Below are 23,339 nucleotides of genomic sequence, written 5' to 3' on the forward strand. Positions count from 1 at the left end.
AAGTATGCGCCTCGTGGGTTAAGCGATAGATTGAAACAAACAGTTTTGGAAATATAGGCGCAATTAGTAATAATAATAAAATTATTTATTGTGCACTACTAGAGAAAAGTTCATATTACAAACAAAGACAGGACTAGTAAATAAATTAAATATTAATTAATTATTAATATTTAATTTATTTAATTAATTATTACTAAAGTTTTTATAAGTATAGGTCATAGATTCAGATAGAATAGAATAGAATAGAATCATTTATTGTATGTCACAAACCAGTTGTAAAGGTGGTACATATTATGTGGTTGCCTAATTCAAAGATTATATAGGTTCATGTTAGGGCTCCTCTACACGATGGCCCAGCGTAGGCCAGTCTAAGGGACGCAGCTATGCGGTGAAATGAGATAGCAATATCACTTGCTCCCTCTAACGCATAAATGCGTCTACGCTGGTCCATCGTGTAGAGGATTTCGAGACGGCGGAGTAGGGTCTGACCAACCTAACTCTGCATGGCATTTTACATTCATAAAGTGTGGGAATGTTATCATGAAAGTCAGATTTCTATCAAAATATGACGTTTAATAGGGACACTATTGATATTACTATATTAATAATAGCTTATTATATTACATATCGCAATATTTTTATTAAAAATATTTGCAAAACTCGGTTTTTATTTTTTTTTACTATAATAATGAATTAAAAGTAATACTTAATCGAACTTTAGGTACTTATTTACCTCCTTATTAATAAACGTCTATTAAGTTGACAAGCCGCTAATAATCGTTTGTCCCTTTCCATCCTACCAATAAGGAAAGGGACAAACGATTATTAGCGGCTTGTCAATTTTAGTAGATGTTTATGAATAAGGGGGTTAGTCTATAAACTAGTTGTAAAAAGTGTTGCTCGATAGGTCGTTAAAAGTTGCACAATTTGAATACATAGAATAGAATCGTTTTTTTTAACCATACTTATATGGTACATAATATACAGTTTTAACAATAAAATTCGTGGAACACATGGCGCCCTGGAAGGGCATTGCAATTTAATCTCATATCTGTGTACATAAGATAAATAAATATCCTATATAATAACAACTTTATCCTACCTTATATTATGTATTCAGTAAGTAGTTCTAAATATTTACTCAAGGGAATATATTAATATTATATTATAAGCCTATACGGTGTCCCACTGCTGAGCAAAGGCCCCCTCCCCCTCGATTTCCACTCGTCTCGGTTTTGAGCAATCTCCGACCAGTCGTTGAGATACGCGTCCAGGTCGTCCCGCCATCTCCGTCTAGGCCTCCCCGATCCTCGCCCGTCTTGCGGCACCCATACCACGGTATATTTTGGCCCACCTCTGCGGGTACACGCATTACTGAGACCGCCAAGCTGAAATGGGACTGGGCCGGCCATGTCTGCTCTAGGGGATAATAAATAAAAATGATTAGTGATACTAAGGAAAATTTATCTTCCATGAACTCTTGGACGGAATAGTTAATAATTTTTTTTTTTTTATACCACGACGGTGGCAAGCAAGCATACGGCCCGCCTGATGGTAAGCAGTCACCGTAGCCTATGGACGCCTGCAACTCCAGATGTGTTACATGCGCGTTGCCGACCCTTTAAAAATCTGTACACTCCTTTTTTGAAGAACCTCATATGTTTGTTCTCTAAGTCGATGCAAACATAGCTTATACGTGTGACTTCGTAGGTTAAGTACCGGGCCATATCACATGTGCATTACTCGCAAGACTGTCCCCGAACACGTACCGATTACCATTGTATTTGTACGGCCCCTCCCTTCTCCGGACCGTTACCCGATGACCTAACGCGCCGATTTCTCCGTCCGAAAACGAAAGTACACGCTAGACGCGTGCGCCGTCGACTGATAAGGACGGTTTTCATACATACATACATTAACATTAATGTAGTCTCAGGCAAATCAATTTTTCTAGAAAAATCGGGAAAACAAATGTAGGCCCTATAAACGAATTTTTTCAATTTGTGGCTCTTTTGCCTGAGAAAGTAGGTTTCTATTATTGCTAAAATTATTTTGTCAGGAAATATAATAAATACATATCACACCTAGTAGGTTCCGCAACTGAACTGCGAATAAATAATGTGCACTGAAGTGTAGTGAGACAGCCTAATACGCTACCCCTTATGGGTAGAATTTAAAGGATTCATTAATTTTACTTTAAAACTGAATATACATATTCATGAATGAATCCTTTACAAAGAAAAACGAATGTTTTCACGGCTTCTCTAAGATCTAGCAAACCAATTTTGCTAGTAAAAGTGGGTTTACTGATATAATAAGTTGGCCAAACTATAAAAAGGCAAAAAAGCTAATTCTTATCATTCTAAGTATGTATATTGTTTGTACCTATTCTTATTAAACTGCCTAGTGCCGATTTTAATTGAAAAAAACATTACCGTCAACCGAAACGGGCTTCGCCTAATCGTTTTTTTTAAAGACCCATATGACCACGTTTTTTGACGACTTCCAAATAGTTTCTATACCAAAATAAGTAATCTTTCAAACGCTTACTTGTTAAAATGAAAGACAAACGTGTGGTCAGAGACATCGGACCGGCTCGTCTCGTTCACGGTCAGCATAACCTCCCTCTCCGCACTTGAGCAGGCTTTCTCGAGGGTCAACGACCGCGTGACGTCACGGTGTCACCGTCTATCGATCGCGTAATAACTATTATAGATTCACGCGGACTGGGAAAAGTTACTTAATGTTTATTACGATAAGGTTGTTGTTAGATTGGAACTGCATGGTAAGGTTGACAGTAAGCGGTTACCGTAGTGTGCAGTGCACTGTGTGCACTAAGTAAGCTCGATTTGTTAACTCCTTAGAACAGGGGTCACCAATTAGTTTCTTCAGGAGTCCGATATTTAAAACGCGGTCCGTTTCTACTACGATTTATTAAATAAGCTAATTTAATGTATGTACAACACAAATTATACACCGGCGTTCCGGACTCGAACCGCGGCTCGCTATTTCGTGACCCCTGCTTTATTTTTGATACCCAAATTGTATAATGAAATGAGCCTGCTAAGGGAAGAAAATAAATGCAATATAAATGAATTTAAGAAAAGGTTAAAAAAATGTTACTGGAAAATTTACCCTAATATTGCTTTGAAATGAACCTGAATTAGTTGTTAAAGTACCAGTGACTATTTGGTTTTTGTTTGTTTTTATATTCATAAAAGCTTGCGTGTTCGTTTTACACATAGTACCGAAGCTTAGTATTAAGTGCATAGCATAGATATCAAAATGTGTAAATGAGCGCTATCTCGCCAACACACTGCGACCGCAGTTTGGCGAGGAATAAAGTCAATAAAGTGGCGTCACAATGTTATGTACCTTTATGATAAAAAAAGACGATAATGAAGATCATATGATTTGATTTGAATAGCCAAAATAACTTGGAGTTAATCGTTTGAACTCGGAGTTAACAGTAAATTTTATCCCTGTATAAACAAAAGGGTTAACAGCACAATCTGTAGGCTAGCTTTGGAACGTGCGGGCCCTTAGAGTTTGAAGATAAACGCGAATAGGTTTGACGGAGGTTATCATGCAAAATAGACAATTTTTTGTAAATGAAATTACTTAATATATTATTTCATTTTATTTAGACCTAGATATTGACCTAATATAATAATCTAATGTAAAAAGGATGACTGCATATTTCGCTGTTGTATGTTTTTTACCGAGAATCGGTTGAGAATTGCGACCTGTAGAGGAGAACATCCGGACATACGAAAGCAGATTGCCCGGGTCATAAGGCTTCGGTCAATGAAATAAACTAAATAATATTATGCCACTCGTTATGATTATACAAATGAAAACCCGCGTTGAATTTGTGAATATAGGATTCTGAATACAGAAGTCCAAGTTGCGAAAGGTTTCCAAAAACATACATACATACATATAATCACGCCTATTTCCCGAAGGGGTAGGCAGAGACCACGGATTTCCACTTGCTACGATCCTGACATACCTCTTTCGCTTCCTTCACTTTCATGACATTCCTCATACACGCTCGTCGGTTTAGGGTGCTCTTGACCTGGCCTTTCTTCAGGATTTCCCCGATTTGATCAGAGAAAGTCCGCCGAGGTCTACCCCTTCCAACTCCCTCTTCTACTTCTCCCTTATACACTCTCTTTGTTAACCTTCTTTCACTCATTCTTTCCACGTGTCCAAACCATCTCAACATACCTTTCTCAATTTTTGTCACTACATCTTCGTTCAGTCCACACTTTTCCCTTATCACACTGTTCCTAATTCTATCTTGTAATTTTACACCACACACACTTCTCCAAAAAGTTGGAAAATATAAGTTGGTTTCCAAAAAGTTGGAAAATATAGAGGAAAATTTCATAGCAAACAAAGGAAACTTTACGAAATAGAAATTTCCGACAGCACACCAGTAGGTAGGTCCAAAGTTTTGAAATAACCTCTGCAGCTAAAACCTTTGGTCCTAAAACCGTCGAAGCAATGTACGCAGCCGCCTCACGCGCATTCCTGGCGTGGACCCGTGGCCCAGTGGCCTACATGGCCCAAATGGTGCGACGCTTCCGCAGGGCTACCAGCGGTGGCATCATGGTTCCATTTTTATCACTTGTCACTATGCCCGTCACTTTCGCGCTTACATACTTGTTAGAACGTGACAGGCATGGTGACAAATGATAAAGAGCCGACCATCTTAGCCCGGCAGGAATTCAGTTTATCATTGTTCGTATTATGAATTCTTCTATTAAAATCTTACTAAATTAGATACATACCTGTGTGTGAAGGTTTGGCTCAATCGAATAATGGGAAGAGTAAGTTGGGTGACGATGCAATATGGCAATGCAATATCCTCTGTTGGGGCAATGGTTCAGCGGACAAGGGCACTATTGGTTATAAGTTTTAAATATTTTATTACGTTACGGTTGCTACTAACATAACTGATAAGCTATAACTAACACATTTATGGATCATATGCTGTCTTTAATACAGACATTTTATTTTAATATGATGAGTACGAGCATGGTTCCATCAAGCTGATGATGGACACAGGAGGTGGCCTTTGATAAAACAACGCAACCTGATTGTTGAAGTTGCCTGTTGAAAAAGTACAGGCAGCGATAAAAGCTTGTATCGACAATGAAATTTAATAAAACTTGTGTGGATAGCTATTAAACACTGCTATAAATATAGTTGCAGCGCGTGGTAGCCCTAACGCAGACCGGGATGGCGGAGTGCCGTTAGTAGCTCACGGCTTAGCTACGAGTATAATTTAAATCGTTTAGAACAAAATTGATTAGACATGTTCATCTGCTTGGAATGTAGAATGCCCGAAACTTCAAGGTCGTTCTCGACTTGCTTGCAGTTTAGTCTTTTTTCCATTTAAACGATGAATTTGCATGATATTTTCTTTATATCATTATTTGATAAATCGATTGACATTGTACAGTCAATTGTACCTATACAATGTAACTTTGCGCAATCTAAGTGGGGCTATGGTGGTTAGTTATTATTGAGGTCCATCCTGCAAGCAAAAGTTTTACGTCACACGGGCAGCCTGATTGCTTTAACTATAAACCGGTACAAATAAAGAGATACTTCTCTGTACTAAGTAACAGATGATTCAATTAAAATAAACCCATTAGATATTTACTAATTACACGATACGTAGTAGCAAAGTATACTCCTAAAAACGCTGACAGCTTAAATTAATGACATCCTAAACCATCAGATACCTTCTACGCTACGCTTTGCTTACCTTATAAGCGGAAGCCTGTCCTACGTATAATCAGCTGTTAGCTAGCCGAGAACCGTTTGACCGACCAAGGTCGCGAGCATTCCGCGGGATAACGGGAACGCATACGATGAACAACATAATTACTCGACCGCGGGTGGGCCTTATGACGTTGAAATAAAGTTTCGACTCGGTCAATTCTGTACAAGATTAGACCCGAAAGAATGACGCCCACTAGTTCCAATCAACATAGTTTATAGTGGAGCCCAGAATTAGATTTGATAACAGTTTCAGAAACATATTTTCATTATGCTTAACTAAAACTAAACTAACTATGGTGGCGCAGTGATCCAAAGAGGGTCTTGGCCTCCAAAACGAGAGAACGCCACCTGTCCCGATCCTGTGCCACTTCCTGCCAGTTATCGGCTTTGAGTTGGCACAGATCCGCCTGTACACTGTCGCTCCAGCGGTATCTGGGCCGACCCACTGGACGGCGACCAGTCGGTTGTCCCAAATAAGCTCTCTTAACACCTCGATCCTCACCCATCCTCAGTAAATGGTCGAACCAGCGAAGTCTGTGGCATTTCGTTTTACCGATGATATTGGGTTCGGCCACTAACTCCTCGATTTCGGCATTCTTACGGATCCTCCAGGTGCCGTCATCTCTCTTGATAGGTCCCAGGATCTTCCGTAACACCTTTCTTTCCGCTACCAGGAGCTGATTCTCTTCTTTCAGTGTTAGTTATGCTTAATCGTAAAAATTAAAAAAGGGGATTAGGGCCATGAAAGTAAAAATAACTTTAATTAATGAATGTAGGTTTCATAAAGCATTCGAAAGAATAGAGGCTGCGGCATTTTTTGAACCTTTGTAGGGGCAGATGTATGAAGAAAAAAAGTCATAAAAGCGGATAAATCGGTGTATTAGTTCTTTGATGTTAATTATACTGTAGGGTAGGTAAATTGTGGGTAATTGAAAGTACTCAAACCTTTTAAAAATCTCGCCCATGATGGATCATTTTTCCAGTACCTACTCGTTCATTTAAGTACTTATTTAAAAACGTATACCAACAGTTGTCTCTGTTGAATAAAAAGTTCATTTTAATTAAAAAAGAAATCTTTTATTTCCAGGTCTATTAGATACATTGGACACACAAGTGGACGCCAAGAACTGCCCCGGCGTGTGCATGCACGCCATCGCGTCGCTCATCTGCTCCAACGTGCTCGATGAGGTCGAGTGCCCCAATCCCTCCATGAAATGCTGCGTGGACGAGCCGCTTGGTCAGTACCTAATTGTTTATAATCTCTTGGACGACCCAAGCACTCGGGACACACGAGTGGACACCAAGAACTGCCCGGCGTTTGCATGCACGCCATTGCGTTGCTCATCTGCTCCAACTTGTTCGATGAGGTCGAGTGCCTCAATCCCTGCATGAAGTGCTGCGTGAACGAGCCGCTTGGTCAGTGCCTCATGTGTATCGCCTCTTGGATCCATGTTCTATGTTTATACAAGTGGACAAGAACTGCCCCGGCGTGCGCATGCACGCCATCGCGTCGCTCATCTGCTCCAACGTGCTTGACGAAGTCAAGTGCCCCAATCCCGCCCTTAAGTTCTGCGGGAACTAGCCGCTAGGTCAGTACAACATTTTTATGATCTTTTGGACGACCCAAGGACTGTAGACACACAATTGGACACCAAGAACTGCCTCGGCGCGGCGTGTGCGTGCACGCCACTGCGTCGCTCATCAGCTCCACCGAGCTCGATGAGGTCGAGTGCCCCAATCCCTCCATGAAGTGCTGCGTGGACGAACCGCTTGGTCAGTGTATTGTCCATGTATATTGTCTGTTGGACGACCTATGGTCTCTCACATTCGACACACAAGTGTCGCTCATCTGCTCCAACGTGCTGGATGAAGTCGAGCGCCCCATTCCCTAGCTCCTGAGCCGCTAGATCAGTACCTCATGTTTCTGGGGTCTTGGACAACCTATAGTCTCTCACATTGAACATACGAGTGCCGCTCATCTGCTCCAACGTTCTCGACGAGGTCGAGTGTCCTAATCGTTCGATGAAGTGCTACGTGGAGCCACCGCTAGGTCTCTTGGACAACCTATAGTCTCACAATTAGAACGTAGGAGTGGAGTGGAGCCAAAGATGGCATCTGTTTTGCATAAGTCAAAAGAACACTTTTGTCTGCAAAGGGCTGAATGGATTATGCTAAACAAGACATTCACAATAAGCTCATCCGTGTTGACAATGCCGTAACCCCGATGCCGTGCCTTTACCGGCGATGAATATGCAACTTTAGTCTAGTTTAGCCTAAATTTATGTATATTGATATCCATTAACCCGTTAGTGTGTCTCACAGCTGCTGCATATACATATACTTACTGGACAGTCATAACGCTCCATGCGGTTTCCTTTTCAGTCTCGACAAAAGTTCGGCCATATCGTAGCTCATAAGCTCATAATTTAGCACAAAGGTACTTAATTAACCTTTTGAACGCCACGCCTATCGTACGCGGCGCGTAATCGGGCACTTTGTCAGTACGCATGAAGGTTGATATTGGGCTGTAGTCGCGCGCGTTATATGACGTCTTTGGTGGTCAAAAGGTTAATTTCTTAAATATGCTTTGTAGCTATATGTATGCTATGCTTCATGAAAAAGCTGGACACATCATGAAATAGCCAATAAGTAGGTATCTCCCATATACTGGATGGTTTCGGAGTTGTGATCCCGAATGTGAAAAATGTGCTAAGATGGTCATAATAAACAAATTTCCCCATGGGACTAACCACAAAATCGTGAAAATAAATCTAATGTATTCCCATGAGACCCCGAAATATTTCATACCGGTCCCATGGGAAACCTTGTTTGGGGATCACGACTTTCACGAGCCCGAAATCACTCAGTAAAATCGTAGGTTTGGCTACCACTACAACCTACTACATATTTATGGCTATTCGAAATTGTCACAAGTACTCATTTAATATTTTTGGTTGGTTTAATAGTTATTTTATTGTGGTTCCAGGCAACGACACGTTGTCGACGACGCGACGGCCGTTCACGACGCGCTACACGACGCCGGATGACGAGGAGGAGCCCACCACGCCCGCACCAGACAGATACAAAGACAGTGGTAATTATTAGGTACATTTGCGTCTGATTGTTGTAGGTCTAGTGAGTATAGGATTAGGATACGCCATATTCAATATGAAGGTTACTATTTAAAATCCGGTTCGAAGGACCATGTTCTATGTATTAATGGTAAAACATTGTGATATATTTCTCCGAGTGATATATTTTAGTAGTGAAACAATTTTAAATTTAGAGCAGTATTATATGCTTATACTATGATGATGATCGTATCCTATTATCCCTCGTCAGAGACATATAGGACTCTCAGAAGGGATTTTCATGTTTCATGGTCCAGTGCGACCTCCTACAGCTCCGCCCAACCTAGGCCAGCTGATGTAGGCTTATTTTTGACTGTGCGCCTCTAGGTGCTTATAATCTAGGATTAATTAGCAAACATTATCAGGTAAATAGGCTTACAAGAGTCAAGTGTCAGTGCATGTTCAGGCGGTAAGGATGCTTTTGGATGAGCCGGGAATTTAAAACTCAAACAACGTGTTCTTTCGATGCTTCTTTATTCGATACTAACTTAACAATATATGGATGTGGACTGTATATATTTATCTATAACTAGGTATGCACTCGCGCTGCTTAGACTAATTTGGACATTCCGCCCGCCAAGAACATAGTTCTTTATTTACACGGCAAAATTTCTACAATAACTACAATAAATATGTTAAACATAACACAGTCGGAACTTAAAACTAATACAAATGTAAGTTATGTATAACATCACTTAATTATTACACATAATTTGCTAACTGGACGCTTCAATATCCCTGATTTACATTTTACAGTAACAACTCTTGTTATATTGTCAGGCCCAGTATGTTTTTGAATGATTTTGCCTAAAATCCATTTAGCTGGAGGCACATTGTCCTCTTTTAAAATAACAACGTTATTAAGCTCAGGTTCGGTAGTAACATTAGAATTCCATTTATATCTCTGACTAAGGGTTACTAAATATTCTTTGTACCACCGTTTCCAAAAATCAGATACAATTTTTTGCGTGAAGCGCCATCGATCTAAGCCACTTACATTACACTCAGTATTATATTCATCAGCTATATTTATCAATGGTTCACCTACCAAAAAGTGACCTGGTGTCAAGGGTAGAGGGTCGTTTGGATCATCGCTCAATACGGATAGAGGGCGAGAATTCAAACACGATTCAACTTGCGCCAGGACCGTCGCTAACTCCTCATAGGTAAGTGTACTATTTCCTATTACCTTCCTCAAATGCCCTTTTGTACTACGAACTCCAGCTTCCCAAAGACCGCCGAAATTGGGAGCGTGCGGAGGGATGAAGTGCCATGTCGTGTGCTCTAAAGTAAGTATAGCTGCTATTTCATCAGGTAATGATGATTTAGCATTGTTGAACATGTCTCTCATCTCTCTGTCAGCACCAGTAAAATTAGTGCCGTTGTCACTATACAAGTCTTGGCAATAACCTCTCCTTGCAGTAAAACGCCGGAATGCAGCAATGAAACCCTTGGCTGTCAAATCTGTAACTGCCTCGAGATGTATTGCTCGGGTAACCATACACACGAACAGACATATATAGCCTTTAAAAGACTTAGCTCCTCTACCTGGTGAAAACCTTATATTTATAGGACCACAGTAATCTACCCCCGTGGATTTGAAAGGCTTACTGGGTTTCATTCTCGCTTCAGGTAGAAGTCCCATTAGAGGAATAGACTTCTTGTTAGAATATCTCAAGCACGTGACACATTCTCTATAAACCTTCTTAGTACGATCCTTCGCTTGCAATATCCAATATTTTGATCTTAAAAAATTTAACATTAATTGAGGACCGCCATGCAAAGTACGATGATGAGCATCAATAATTAAAAGCGTGGTAAAATGATTTTTACCAGGCATAATCACCGGATGTCTTGTATCGTAACTTGCATCAGACTGTTCTATTCTGCCGCTAACTCTTAACGTCCCCTTTTCATCTAAAAAAGGACAAAGAGTGCGAAGACAACTCTTTTTAGGCACAACTCCTCGACTCTTTAACTGTTTTATCTCATGAGAAAACTCTTTCTCTTGAACTTGATTAATACACGACAGCAAAGTCTTATCTATTTCCTCAGAAGTTACAAATTTAGGTAATTTAGCTCTCTCTATTTTTGGCAATTTTAGATTTAAAACTCTTCTACAGTATGAAATTACTTTTAACAATCTCGATAATGAAGAAAACCTCGACCCAGTGCCGGATTAACCATTAAGCAAAATAAGCACTTGCTTAGGGCACCACGTCTAGGGGGGCACCAAAATCGTAGGAAAAAAACGCGCAGGCTGCATCGCAGTCGTAGTACATAAGTACACGAAACTTTTTGTCGACTTTGACGTGAGCAAGTACCCATCTAATAACGAAGGGTCGTAATAGAGTGAGGACACGTAAGCACATCTCCAACCCTTCGCGGAGGCCCTCAAAGCTCATAGCCAAAATATCTTACCGTCGGGCTTGTGGCCAACCGATTTTCTCGACGTAGATTACCGATTTTGTAGCGAATTTTGCTCTCTTGCACACCAGATGTGTCGGCCTGGCCGAGATGCTGCAGAACCACGATCCTGCGACCTAATTGTCAAACTGTTATAAAGGACCCCGCGAAGGCACAAAACCAAAAGCAACTTATCAAGTTTCGGTTTCCAGTTAAGCCAAAGGCCGAGCAGTAGGAGAACCGTGATTACATAGGTTCGATTTCAAGCCACTCTTTTGCAGTTCGGCGTTAGGTCTTGTGTGATGTGACGCTAGGCCTTCTACTTTGTGCAAACTGCCTCCAATCTAAGCTGTCCTCTCTCGAAGCTGGGCCTTCTGCCTTGCTCACACCTCGCCATCAGTTGTATTGTATGATAACCCTCCGCGATCGGACGCTCCGGACGTTCAGCCATTCATACCTCGCCAGTGGTCAAATTCAAATGCTTTCTTCCAGCTCGACCTTTGGCCTCATCTATGCCTCATCCATAAGCGCCGATCGAACGCTCCGCGCGTTCAGCCTTATGGAAAGCTCAGCCTTAGACTTGCCTTTAAAAACACTGATTTAAACTTTCACGATTTAGGCCAATCAAATTAGATCCAAAAATAGCGTTTTGAGGAATGAATTCCCAGCAAGCTGGAAAATGTTTTAATACTTTCATTTCATTCTAAATGCGTGTAATCCAAGTTTGCTCCATCCCAGGTGGTATGCATACATTTTGGGATTCTTATTTTTTTCCTTTCGAAACCACTTGATTTTGAAGGACATAGTTCGTGGATTAGACACTACTGGTAAGAAGGCGTTTTCGGATTTTTAACATGATTTTACCAAAAATAAAAAAAGTCGACCTTTTTATACAATTTAGACTAGGAATACATATTAGGGTACCTTCAATAAATCAATATGTTTTATTGCAAGAACATAGTTAAATTACATTTCGGATCCTCAGATATCAGTTTTAATCATAATTAGAACAAATTTTCCGTCGGACGTACCGTTTTCGATTTTCAAGCAAAAAAAAACTGAAAAAGAGGAAACATTTATGCACACTTCCCGGAATGGAGCAAACCCGGATTATTCGAAAAAAACTAGGGATATAGGCTCTAGAGGTTGCAAAACCCTGTGCGGAGTACGGCCTATGCCTTTTATGTCTTCTCACACTTGGACATTGGTTGGCTCGCCTCCGGCCTTATGCGAAGCACGATCTTCAATTTGCGAACACTTGACCTTACATACTGTTGGAACATTACTGCTGCAGTACTGTAAATTTCCGTGATAAAATGATGTGTTGGATTTAAAATTCTATTCTCAGCAGTAATGCGGCAATAAACGTCACTCAATTTACCAAGAAAATTCAATGTAATCTTGATGAGGGGGCACCATGGTCTAGAAATGCTTAGGGCATCAAAATGTCTTAATCCGGCACTGCCTCGACCAGATTGGGGTTTCTTCATCAATATGGGATACAACAGTTAAAGATGCGACTCTTTCCTCCTCATGTGTGTCTTCTACGATTATGTCGTCTTTCTCAAAGTCAGATTGAGCTAGCCATTGCGGACCATTCCACCATAATGAATGGTCTAGTAAATCTCTTGGTTGTAAACCGCGAGATGCACAGTCGGCAGCGTTAAACTCAGTAGGTACATGACTCCATTGCTCAAACTCCAGTATATTTAATATCGTGGACACTCTGTTACTCACAAATGTACTCCAACGAGATGATCCTCCTTTGATCCAGGCTAGAACTATTGTACTGTCTGTCCAGCCGTGTAGGTTCTCTTTTGGTACGTCCATTACCTGTGCAACTTCAGATATGAGCTTCGCTGCTAAGGCTGCAGCACACAGTTCAAGTCTCGGAATGGAAATTTCTCTCTCTGTTGGGGCCACTTTTGTTTTAGCTGTTATCAAGTGTACGTGTACGCCATTTACCTCATCAATCACTCTTATGTATACCGCTGCTGCAAACGCTGACTTTGAAGCGTCTGAAAAAACATGCAGTTCGATCTTTGAGCTTGGCGTGGCGTTTAGCCATCTTGGTATCGCCAGCTGCTTAAGATCTGTCAATGCCTCTCTGAATGACAGCCACTCACTCACCAACTCTTCAGTTAACGGACAATCCCATTCTAACCCTGACTTCCACAACTTCTGAATGAAGATTTTGGCGACAACCACGACTGGAGCAATCCACCCAAGTGGATCATATAACCTCGCTACATCAGACAACACTTTTCTCTTAGTAATTGGTTCTTGAAATTTGGATAAATTTAGCGTGTATTCAAAATTATCAGCTTCCCTATTCCAGCTTACTCCAAGAACCTTCATCGTATTATTCAGTTTTAGGTGCACTGTCTGATCTGATAACTCTTTATTCCCTACAATCTTCTCCAGTACAGGTTTAGAGTTAGTATTCCATTTCTGAAGTTCGAAACCACCAGATCTCATCAACTCATTCATCTCGTCAATTATTTTTAGTGCCTCAGTCTCAGTTTCAGCTCCGGTAAGTAAGTCATCCATGTAGAAGTCTCGTCTTGTTATTCTCGCAGCTAAAGGATACTTACTCTCTTCTAACTCTGCAAGTTTCTGTAATGACTTAACGGCCAAATACGGCGCGCAAGCTGTCCCAAATGTCAATCTCAGTAGTTTGTAGTGTTGTATAGGCTCTGATCCATCTGACTTAAATCGCCAAACAATTCTCTGGAAATCCGTGTCTTCCTCAGCTACACGAACCATCCTATACATCTTAATGATATCTGCGACAAGGCAGATCTTGTGACTCCTAGCTCTCATTAAAATGTGTCTCAAATCTTGTTGTAATTTAGGGCCGACAAGGAGATCGTCGTTTAAGGATACGTTGTTGTCTCCCTTACTCGAAGCATTATAAACAATTCTAAATTTTGTCGTCTCCTTGTCCTCCCTGATAACGGCGTGAAAAGGAAGATACACTGCCTTAGGATTCTCTAGCTCTCTCTCACTTACTGCTCTCATGTGATTAAGACTTAGGTATTCTTCCATGACCTTGTTATACTCTTCTCTAAGTTTAGGTTCTCTCAGTAACTTTCTCTCTAAAATCTCTAATTTCTTGATAGCAATTTCTTTAGAATTGCCATATTGACACTTAGGGTCCTCAGTTGCGAATGGTAGTCTTACTACAAGCCTACCCTCGTCATCTCTCACAGTCGTTGAATTAAAATAGTCCTCACATTGTTGCTCACTCTTAGTCATGTCCTTTTTAATCATATTAGGCTCGTTCTCCATCTCCCAAAACCTTTTCAATAAGTCATCTTCCTGAATATGAACATGCATACTAGTAAATCTAGCACTCACCTCAGATCCTTTCACTGCTCGTCCAGACACGATCCAACCGAGCATCGTATTTTGAGCTATCATGGTTCCATTGCTCCCCTCTGAACGCTTCTTGATCAACCCTTCGAGTAATATTTCTGCATACACCTCGGCACCTAGAAGGATCTCAACCTTACCTGGCGTTGTATACGCAGGATCCGCTAAAGGTAAGTCTTCAATCTCTGCCCACTTAGGCACGTTAAGCTTGGTAGCTGGAAGCAAAGCAGTTAAAGAATGTAATACGAAAGCACATACTTCGACTGAACTCGTCGGGTCATGGCATGACACTATGCGAAATGAAACCATGTGTTTAGTATTCAAACGACACTCCTCTAGCATTGACACCGAAGTACTTATAGGTCTACGTTTGAGACCAAGTAATTGAACAGTTGACTCAGTAATAAAGGAAACCATACTTCCTTGATCAATTAAAGCTCTAATAGTTTGTTTACAACCAGTGGAATTAAATACCTTAACTCTAGCTGTCGCGAGTAGCACTCGATTAGGTTGAAGCGCATCTCTCGAAAACGCTGCAGTAATATTTGTATCACCTCGTGTTGTGCTCGGGTTCTCGGGTAGGGGTACACTCGGTGACGCTGATGACGCAGCAACCTCACTCGTAGCTCTCGCCTCCTGGTTGGTATCTCTCTCAAAGTGAAGAAGAGTGTGGTGTCTCCTTCCGCATTTACGGCAACTCGACGTTTGACGACACTTCATTGCAGAGTGTGTAGGCATCAGGCAGTTAAAACACAGCCTATTGTTTTGCACAAAATCTTGACTTTCTTTGGGCGTCATGGAACCAAATTGCTTGCAGTGATAAACGTGATGAGTCTCATGGCACATAGCACACTCGATGTCACTCGTCTTGATTTTATTCTCGATCGCAGTGTGAAATGTTTTAACCTTAGCTGCAGGCTTAGCTGATTGTGCTGGGCGGGACGTGTTGGTGTCAATCATCTCTAATGACCTAAATCTGTACTCTAAAAACTCACGCAATTGCTGCCAGGTGGGTAACTCATCGCCGAGCATATTCAAATGCTGCTCCCACTGCTTAATAAATAGATTCAGCGTCCAATTTTGTAATCACCAAATACACGATAATTGCGTCCCAAGTACTCGTGTTAATACCCATATTCTGCAACGACTTCAAACATGTTGACGTGGTGTCCAATAAATGCCTCACTGCGTTAGAAGACTCCGTGTATATTTTCTTGGTCGAAAATAAGCTCCTCATAATAGCATTACAGTTATATCTCTTGTTATCATAACGTCGAACTAATTGTTTCCAAGCGTCATCATAATTTGCATCGGTAGTCGAAAAATTACTTAGTAAACTCAGCGCCTCTCCAGATAAATTGCTTTTCAAATAATGCATTTTTTGAACCGCCGTAATATTCTTATTTGTGTGGATTAACGAGGAAAACATATCATAAAACGTTTGCCATTCTTCATATTTGCCACTAAAAGTCGGCAAAATAATGCGAGGTAATTTTACGTCACAATTAACATTTTCATTGGCAACGGCCATGTCACGAATTTGCGGTAATGATTGTGCATTTGTTTGCAAAACCGTTTTCAAAGCTTCCCGTAAAGCCGTTTTATATTGAACATACAACTCCTCAAACTCCTCATACTTCTTTTGTGTAAAATATGTATTCGTTCTCTCTCCTGACGCGTTGGAAATAATCGCCTTATGTCCGCTTTGAAACTCGTTAAATTGTTGCTCAAGTACTTCAAGTCTAGTTTCTAAATACGGCTGTTTAATTCTCTCTTTAGGCGACTTTTTATAGTTTTTCTCCGATGTCTTCAAATTGCTGATTAACTCCTCTTGATAACGAATAAGCTCTTCTAATGTAGACATGATGACTCGCACAACTCTCGAATGTTCATAGATATAAGTAGGTAGATAACTTAGCACTCAGATGAAAATGTCTCAAAAACTCGGTTTATATTGCTCAGTTCAATATTATAACTCACTCATAATATTAAGCGTAATAAACTGTAGCGAAAAAGTCACAAAAATCACTTATAGACACTAATCGTAGTAAATGTTCAAACTCGATGTTATTACGCGTAATTATAATTGCACTTAAAACTTGCAGTTAACACTCGTCCGGCTCATCCTTATCTCGATTACCGCTAGCCGCCTTTTGTTCTCGAGCGCTGGCCGCTCGGCCTCAGGTGTGAATTAGTCCGGTTCGTTATGGACCATATGTTCAGGCGGTAAGGATGCTTTTGGATGAGCCGGGAATTTAAAACTCAAACAACGTGTTCTCTCGATGCTTCTTTATTCGATACTAACTTAACAATATATGGATGTGGACTGTATATATTTATCTATAACTAGGTATGCACTCGCGCTGCTTAGACTAATTTGGACAGTGCAAGAGTCAAGTTTTATACCTATCTGATATATGGACAGTTAAGATTCCACAAAATAGGTCTGCACATATTATTATTTTGATAAATGATTCTCTACTAATTCCCTATCTTATCTATTTTCTACGAAGGGTTCAAAACCTGGTAAGGGCATTTATTCGTGTGATGAGCATGGATATTTGTTCCTGAGTCATGGGCGTTTTCTATGTATTTAAGTATTTATTATTATATATATCGTTTTCTAAGTACCCTCAACACAAGCCTTATTGAGCTTACTGTGGGACTTAGTCGATTTGTGTATTAATGTCCTATAATATTTATTAATTATTTATTTATTTCTTAGTGAATTTTCTGTGAGATCATAATCTGACTCCAACGTTTCTTCGGGACTAAGAAGGCCATTCTAATCAACTATAATCGTTTCAGGTAATATCGCGTGCCCCGGTACATGCGTGGAGAACCGTCTCACACAATACTGCGAGGCCTATCTAACGTCACGGGACCTCTGCGTATCTGGACGGTTGTGCTGTGTGGCCAAAGATGGCTACGGTGACCGACGTCCGGCTGACCTGGTGGTGCCTAGCGAGAATAAGAAGCACACTAAGAGACCTAGCACAGCTGTAAGTCACTTTACTACTAGATTAGTCTAGAGGCGTTCCTTATGTTCCGGGATTTTGGCGTTTGTGGACGGTTGTGTTGCGTGGCCAAAGATGGCTACGGTGACCGACGGCCGGCTGACCTGGTGGTGCCTAGCGATAATAAGAAGCACACTAAGAGACCTAGCACAGCTGTAAGTGTTGAAAAAAGTTTGAAGATACCAGGAGTTGTAGAAAAGTTTTTGGGGGTAATTTACTTTAGATAAACTTCGACCAGCAATTATAACCTTTAAAGAAAATACAGTTTAGTTTTATAACTCTTATATGTAGTATACAATGGCTCTAATTTATAGTTTATCCAATATTAATAATTACGCCAAAATTTAATTTAAGATACTAGTAGTTATTTGCAATGAATGAGGTCTAATTTATGGGAATTTGTTTTTTTTTTCGTAATATTAAATAGAATCAGCGACAGTACAAATTGCGACATATTAGCCATCCAAATTATTATCTATTTGATTACCGGTTTGGCCTAGTGGGTTGTGACCCTGCCTACGAAGCTGATGGTCCCGGGTTCAAATCCTGGTAAGGGCATGTATTTGTGTGATGAGCATGGATATTTGTTCCTGAGTCATGGGTGTTTTCTATGTATTTAAGTATTTATAAATATTTATATATTATATATATCGTTGTCTAAGTACCCTCAACACAAGCCTTATTGAGCTTACTGTGGGACTTAGTCAATTTGTGTAATAATGTCCTATAATATTTATTTATTATTTATTTATTATCTATTATGTTCCCCAGCTGACTACAACATCAGCCCCTTCAAAATACAAGGGCCCTACGCGCAAATGCCGCGGCGACTGCATCAGCGGACTCTTCGCTCTGCTCTGCGACCACGTGGACGAGGACGCGTACTGTCCCGGAGAAGGGACGTGCTGTGCTACGGAGCCTAAAGGGGAACAGACTACGACCAGGCGACCACAGACTACACCGAGACCTACTACGCCGGTAAGCAATTTCCAGCGAAAGGACGTACTGCGCTACGGAGCCTGGGAAACAGACAAAACGAGCGGCCTACACCACGGTATACTACGTCGGTAAGTGTGCTAACTGACTGGACAAGAGCTTCAGTGCTCGCCGCTCAAATCCCTTGAAATTTCAAAGCTAATCTCCACGCCTTGCCGAATGCGCCGTTGGATACATCCTACTAAAGCCTTACACTAAGCAATATTTCGTGCAGTAATGATTTTTGCTGTCTTGGAGACTGCTGCGCTTCGGGAGGTAAAGAAGAACAATACCTCAACCTGCTGCGATAAGAAATACATTCAGTTTATTCATAGAAAACCATTGCTAGGCTACTGAACTGTCAGCAAAAGAGATGCAGTTTCTTTGGACACTTTTGAAAAATCCTTAATTTCCTCCCGGACCCATTTTGGTAACCATAATTAAGCATGACTCTTCTAATATATATGCCCCACTGCCCCAATATAATCTGATTGGAACATTCGTGCTTTTTTTAGTTGTGTAACTTGTAAAGAGTATAACGTGTTATAACCATAGACGAGAATTCCTTGACGAATTTATCGTCCTTTAACACTATTAATGTTGGCTCTTCCCATTTTTCGTCAAACTAACCAAAACTTTCCTCCTCCAATTCTCCCTCAATTGCTCAAAGGTTAACTGGAAGAGATCCCTGAAAGGGATAAGTTCGCCTTTGTACTAATGATGTGTGTTTTTTCCTGTTTTAAGTTTATTTTTTGTACAATAAAGTGTTTTATTACTACTATTACTAGTATTACTACCTACTACTACTAGCAGTTACTTATTAAGTTGAAAGTGTTTTATCTCTTAGAGAGGTTTCCTTGACGTGCTTTTCAACAAGCGATATGTCACTGTCAAAACATTGTCTTCCACTTTTTATCTCTTCAAATTAACCATAACTTTCCATTAACAGCGTTCTGTTCTCCCTTCCTCTCCTCTAGTGGCCAACGTCCAAGTACAAGGAGCACAAATGCCGTGGGGACTGTATGGGGGAGATGTTCGCGCGCTGGTGCGACCAGGTGGACGAAGATGCGTATTGCCCGGGGGAGGAGAAGTGCTGTGTGGCGGCAACTAGACGGCCTCCCACTACACCCAAACCGGTAAGTGATATTGAATGGATAAATTGCTTAGCGTCGAGTATGGTGAAACTGATTTTGGAACGTTGGATGTTATAAACTTATGCATAATGCCTTAAACAAGTAGTTAAGTTAGTTAATTATTAATCAAAATAAAGGTATGTAGACTGAATGGCTTCGTTTAAATAACTAATTGTGACCGCGGCCGGCAAAACCTCCCACTTTGTCGCTTGCCATAAGGACGAGATTTGCTTGTATACTAATGACCTGTCAAGGCGTCCTTATGGCAAGCGACAAAGTGGGACGTTTTGCCGGCCACGGTCACAATTTTGGGTTTAATTTTAACTTTGTTTTGGCATTAAATAGCCATAGATTTAAATCAAATAAATGAGGGTAGATTTGAATTCAAACTACCTATTTGCGCCAGTTGCGTCACTAAAGGTAAATGCGCTTTTTTTATTAAGTACCTGTAAATGAGAGGTTTTATTTTTCGCAGTTAAAATGTAGGGTTTTTGAACAAGTCTTTTTATATAATTGCTTCAGGCACCGCTGCCTCGCTGCCCCGGCTACTGTCTCCTGAACATCATGGCGGCGTTCTGCGAGCGGCCCGCCGTGCTCGTGTCCCACACACAGTGCAAGACTAGCGGCTCCGTGTGCTGCGACAATAGCAGGTAAGGTTCCATGGTAACTTTGGCGGACATCTCGAGGCAATATAGACTAAGGAAGTGTTTCTCATAAATACCGCGAAATACTTCGTTAGTTCGTCTTCTATATTGGCCTATTTATAGCTCCAATAATCAAGAGCGATAGAGAGGCAGATAACGAAATATTGATACTCGTGGTACGGCTTCTGTACTTCTGTAAAGTAGCTCGTTTGGATTACAGCATGTAGGCGAAGCAAAAGCATGCATGGGGGAGACCGAGGTGAGTTGAAACAACGTAATTTTTACGGTATCTATAATCGTCTTGAAGGAAGAAAACATAATCAGGGACTTGCGTGTCTCAAAATTGACGTGGTTTTAACTTACCTCTGTTTCAACTCACCTCGGTCCCCTTACTACATCATTCTATATGCTACTTTTTCATCTCGCAAACTCAAAGCAAGGTCAAATCATGAGCCGAAGTAGGTACATTGGCCACTCCTACAGCACAGTACAGACCTCATTATACAAGAGGGTTTAGACTTTATTTCCCACGCTGGACCAATGTAGATTGAGGACTTTCACCTTTGTATGATGGTTGTAGTTTTTTTTCCACAATATTTTTCTTAGAAGGTCAGTTTATGCGACCAAGTCCGTCGATTACCATTTACAATCTAGTGAAAATAAGGTATTTCTAGAGTGCCCCCGCGCACGACGCAGCGGCCGACGACCACGACGCCGAGCACGACGCCGGCGCCGGCCGACCCGCGCCCGGACTGCCCGGGCTCCTGCATCGTTTCACTATTGTCTTTCACGTGCTTCCGTGAGTATGATCCTCTTCTTCATCTTAGCTTCTAAATTAGATACGGTTAGTTGATACTTGATACGGTTGGTTGTTTAGTTGATGGGCTTGGCGAGGAAAGCCTATGGAAGACCCTGGGGAAGGACATGATGTGACGATCCTCATCAGCATTGGAGGACCGACTGAAGAAGAAGAAGTATACTGTTCTGAAGTTAAAATTGACGATGTGAAAAAAAAAAAAATGCTTGATTCAAAAAAAATTTGGCGCTAAGGGTTGTCTTCCAATCGAAAATTTGAATTTCACGCCGTTTTCTATACTGATAAACTGGGTTTCTACTGACAACGCTCCTGGCGGGAGTAAATAATTCTCGCCAGCCTGTTTTCGATCAAGAGCGTAAATTAACTTTCACTTCTTATTTGTTCAAATAATTAACAAAACAAAATGTTTTAATTCCAGGCAACGCAGAAATGACGGACGTGTTCAAGTGCAAGAAAGCTGGTACGCAATGTTGCGCGCCCAAATCCAAAGTGCTGGAAGTGACCGGTGTGCAGAGGAACGATACATATCCCCTCGCTACTCCACAGTACGAGCCCTATACCACCACGCCGCATCCCCCGCCCATGAGTAAGTGACATCATTGAGCTTATATGTAACTTGACAGGAATTTGCGCTTTATTTGGGCAAGATGAATTGCCCAACCAACCGGCAATGAGCGACTAATTCATCCATTAGTCCCCGATTTTAATGAAAAATTAAAGAATGCAGCAGCATAATATGCATTGTCTTTTATTTCAGCTGTCCCGTATGAACCAACTTACGGCTCAACGATAAGAGTGCCGGAAAAATACAACAAATACGTTTGCGGAGTGAAAGGTAAAATTGTTTGCCTATTTATAAAAAATCCTTAGAAATCCCCACTAAAATCGATTCTCTGTAGATGAGGCATCAGACAGTTGGAAACTACCTAGACACTCTCGTACGATGAGAACCCGGGCCTTGGCGTACGATGGTTCGTTTTCTATAGAAAGTCACTTGCGAGCCTCGTTGATCGCATGATGCCTTCTAAATATAGAAAACGAAGTGTCGGTCGCCTCGGCCTGGGCACGGACCATTCCAGCGCGAGTCCTTTATTATATCTACTCCTCCTTCTTACCTTAGATCACCTTCTGATCTGACTTCCGAATCGCTGTTTCGATTACACACATAAATACTTATTACATTATTTCATATTTTAGGCGAGTACGTATCTGTATTTTGTTAATCATCATCTTTATTATGCTTGCCAGGAACTTCCTCCCGCAGTTCCCGCCGTCTCGGCCGAGTGATGGGCGGCGAGGACGGCGAGCGCGGCGAGTGGTGCTGGCAGGTGGCGCTCATCAACTCCCTGAACCAGTACCTGTGCGGCGCCGCGCTCATCGGCACACAGTGGGTGCTGACTGCGGCGCACTGTGTTACCAAGTGAGTATTCCATGGAACCTCCTCTAGTTCCCGTCTCGGCCAAGTTATAGACGGCGAGGATGGTAAGCGAGGCGAGTGGTCCTTAGCGGGGCCACCTGTCAAGTCTAAACATGAGAGCGCCAGCTCGTAAACTCCCTGAACCAGTATCTGTGTGGGGCCGCCCTCATCGGCATACACTGGGTGCTTTCTGCGGCGTACTGAAATTTATGTGCATTCGCTACGCAACCTCTTGTCAGATACAATGATACGTTGATATAAAATATTAGGCGCAAGATGACTGGCAACTTCTTGCATTTAAATTAATTCATTAGAGAAAGAAGTAAGACATTTCTTAGAACAAGTGTTTTTAAATTGGTGCCGTGACCAAGATATGCATTCGATGATCACTTAATCTAAATATATTAGGTATGTAGACACTACTGTATATGTTTTGTATAAAAAAAATAAGAAACGTTTATAATTATGGTAATATTCACAAACATGTAGAGACAATAAAAATCGAGAAAACAGAACATTAAGTGTGCATCACCAAATGGACCCATTTCAGCATAATGCTAGCTATAAAACCACCGCTGGTCTTCCGTAGGGCCCATTCCATTTTCTCCATTATCTTAGCATTTATAAC

At 41.2% G+C, this 23,339-nt stretch overlaps 2 protein-coding genes across 2 annotated transcripts in view; one reads left to right on the top strand and one right to left on the bottom strand.

Moving 5' to 3' along the window:
• Nucleotides 1-23,339, bottom strand: part of LOC133531428 (uncharacterized) — a 357,292-nt gene that overhangs the window by 294,714 nt on the left and 39,239 nt on the right. The gene's annotated exons all lie outside the window — the stretch shown is intronic.
• LOC133531266 (protein masquerade) overlaps nucleotides 1-23,339 on the top strand; it is a 56,883-nt gene that overhangs the window by 28,406 nt on the left and 5,138 nt on the right. The window contains exons 2-10 of the mRNA XM_061869399.1: nucleotides 6,884-7,033; nucleotides 8,783-8,890; nucleotides 17,517-17,710; nucleotides 18,497-18,703; nucleotides 20,356-20,483; nucleotides 21,152-21,276; nucleotides 21,713-21,880; nucleotides 22,052-22,129; nucleotides 22,543-22,714. Coding sequence (XP_061725383.1) covers nucleotides 6,884-7,033; nucleotides 8,783-8,890; nucleotides 17,517-17,710; nucleotides 18,497-18,703; nucleotides 20,356-20,483; nucleotides 21,152-21,276; nucleotides 21,713-21,880; nucleotides 22,052-22,129; nucleotides 22,543-22,714 — 1,330 coding nt within the window. The remainder of the gene's footprint in view (nucleotides 1-6,883; nucleotides 7,034-8,782; nucleotides 8,891-17,516; nucleotides 17,711-18,496; nucleotides 18,704-20,355; nucleotides 20,484-21,151; nucleotides 21,277-21,712; nucleotides 21,881-22,051; nucleotides 22,130-22,542; nucleotides 22,715-23,339) is intronic.

Source organism: Cydia pomonella, chromosome 2 (genome assembly GCF_033807575.1).
Source record: "Cydia pomonella isolate Wapato2018A chromosome 2, ilCydPomo1, whole genome shotgun sequence".
Classification (NCBI taxonomy): Eukaryota; Metazoa; Arthropoda; class Insecta; order Lepidoptera; family Tortricidae; genus Cydia; species Cydia pomonella.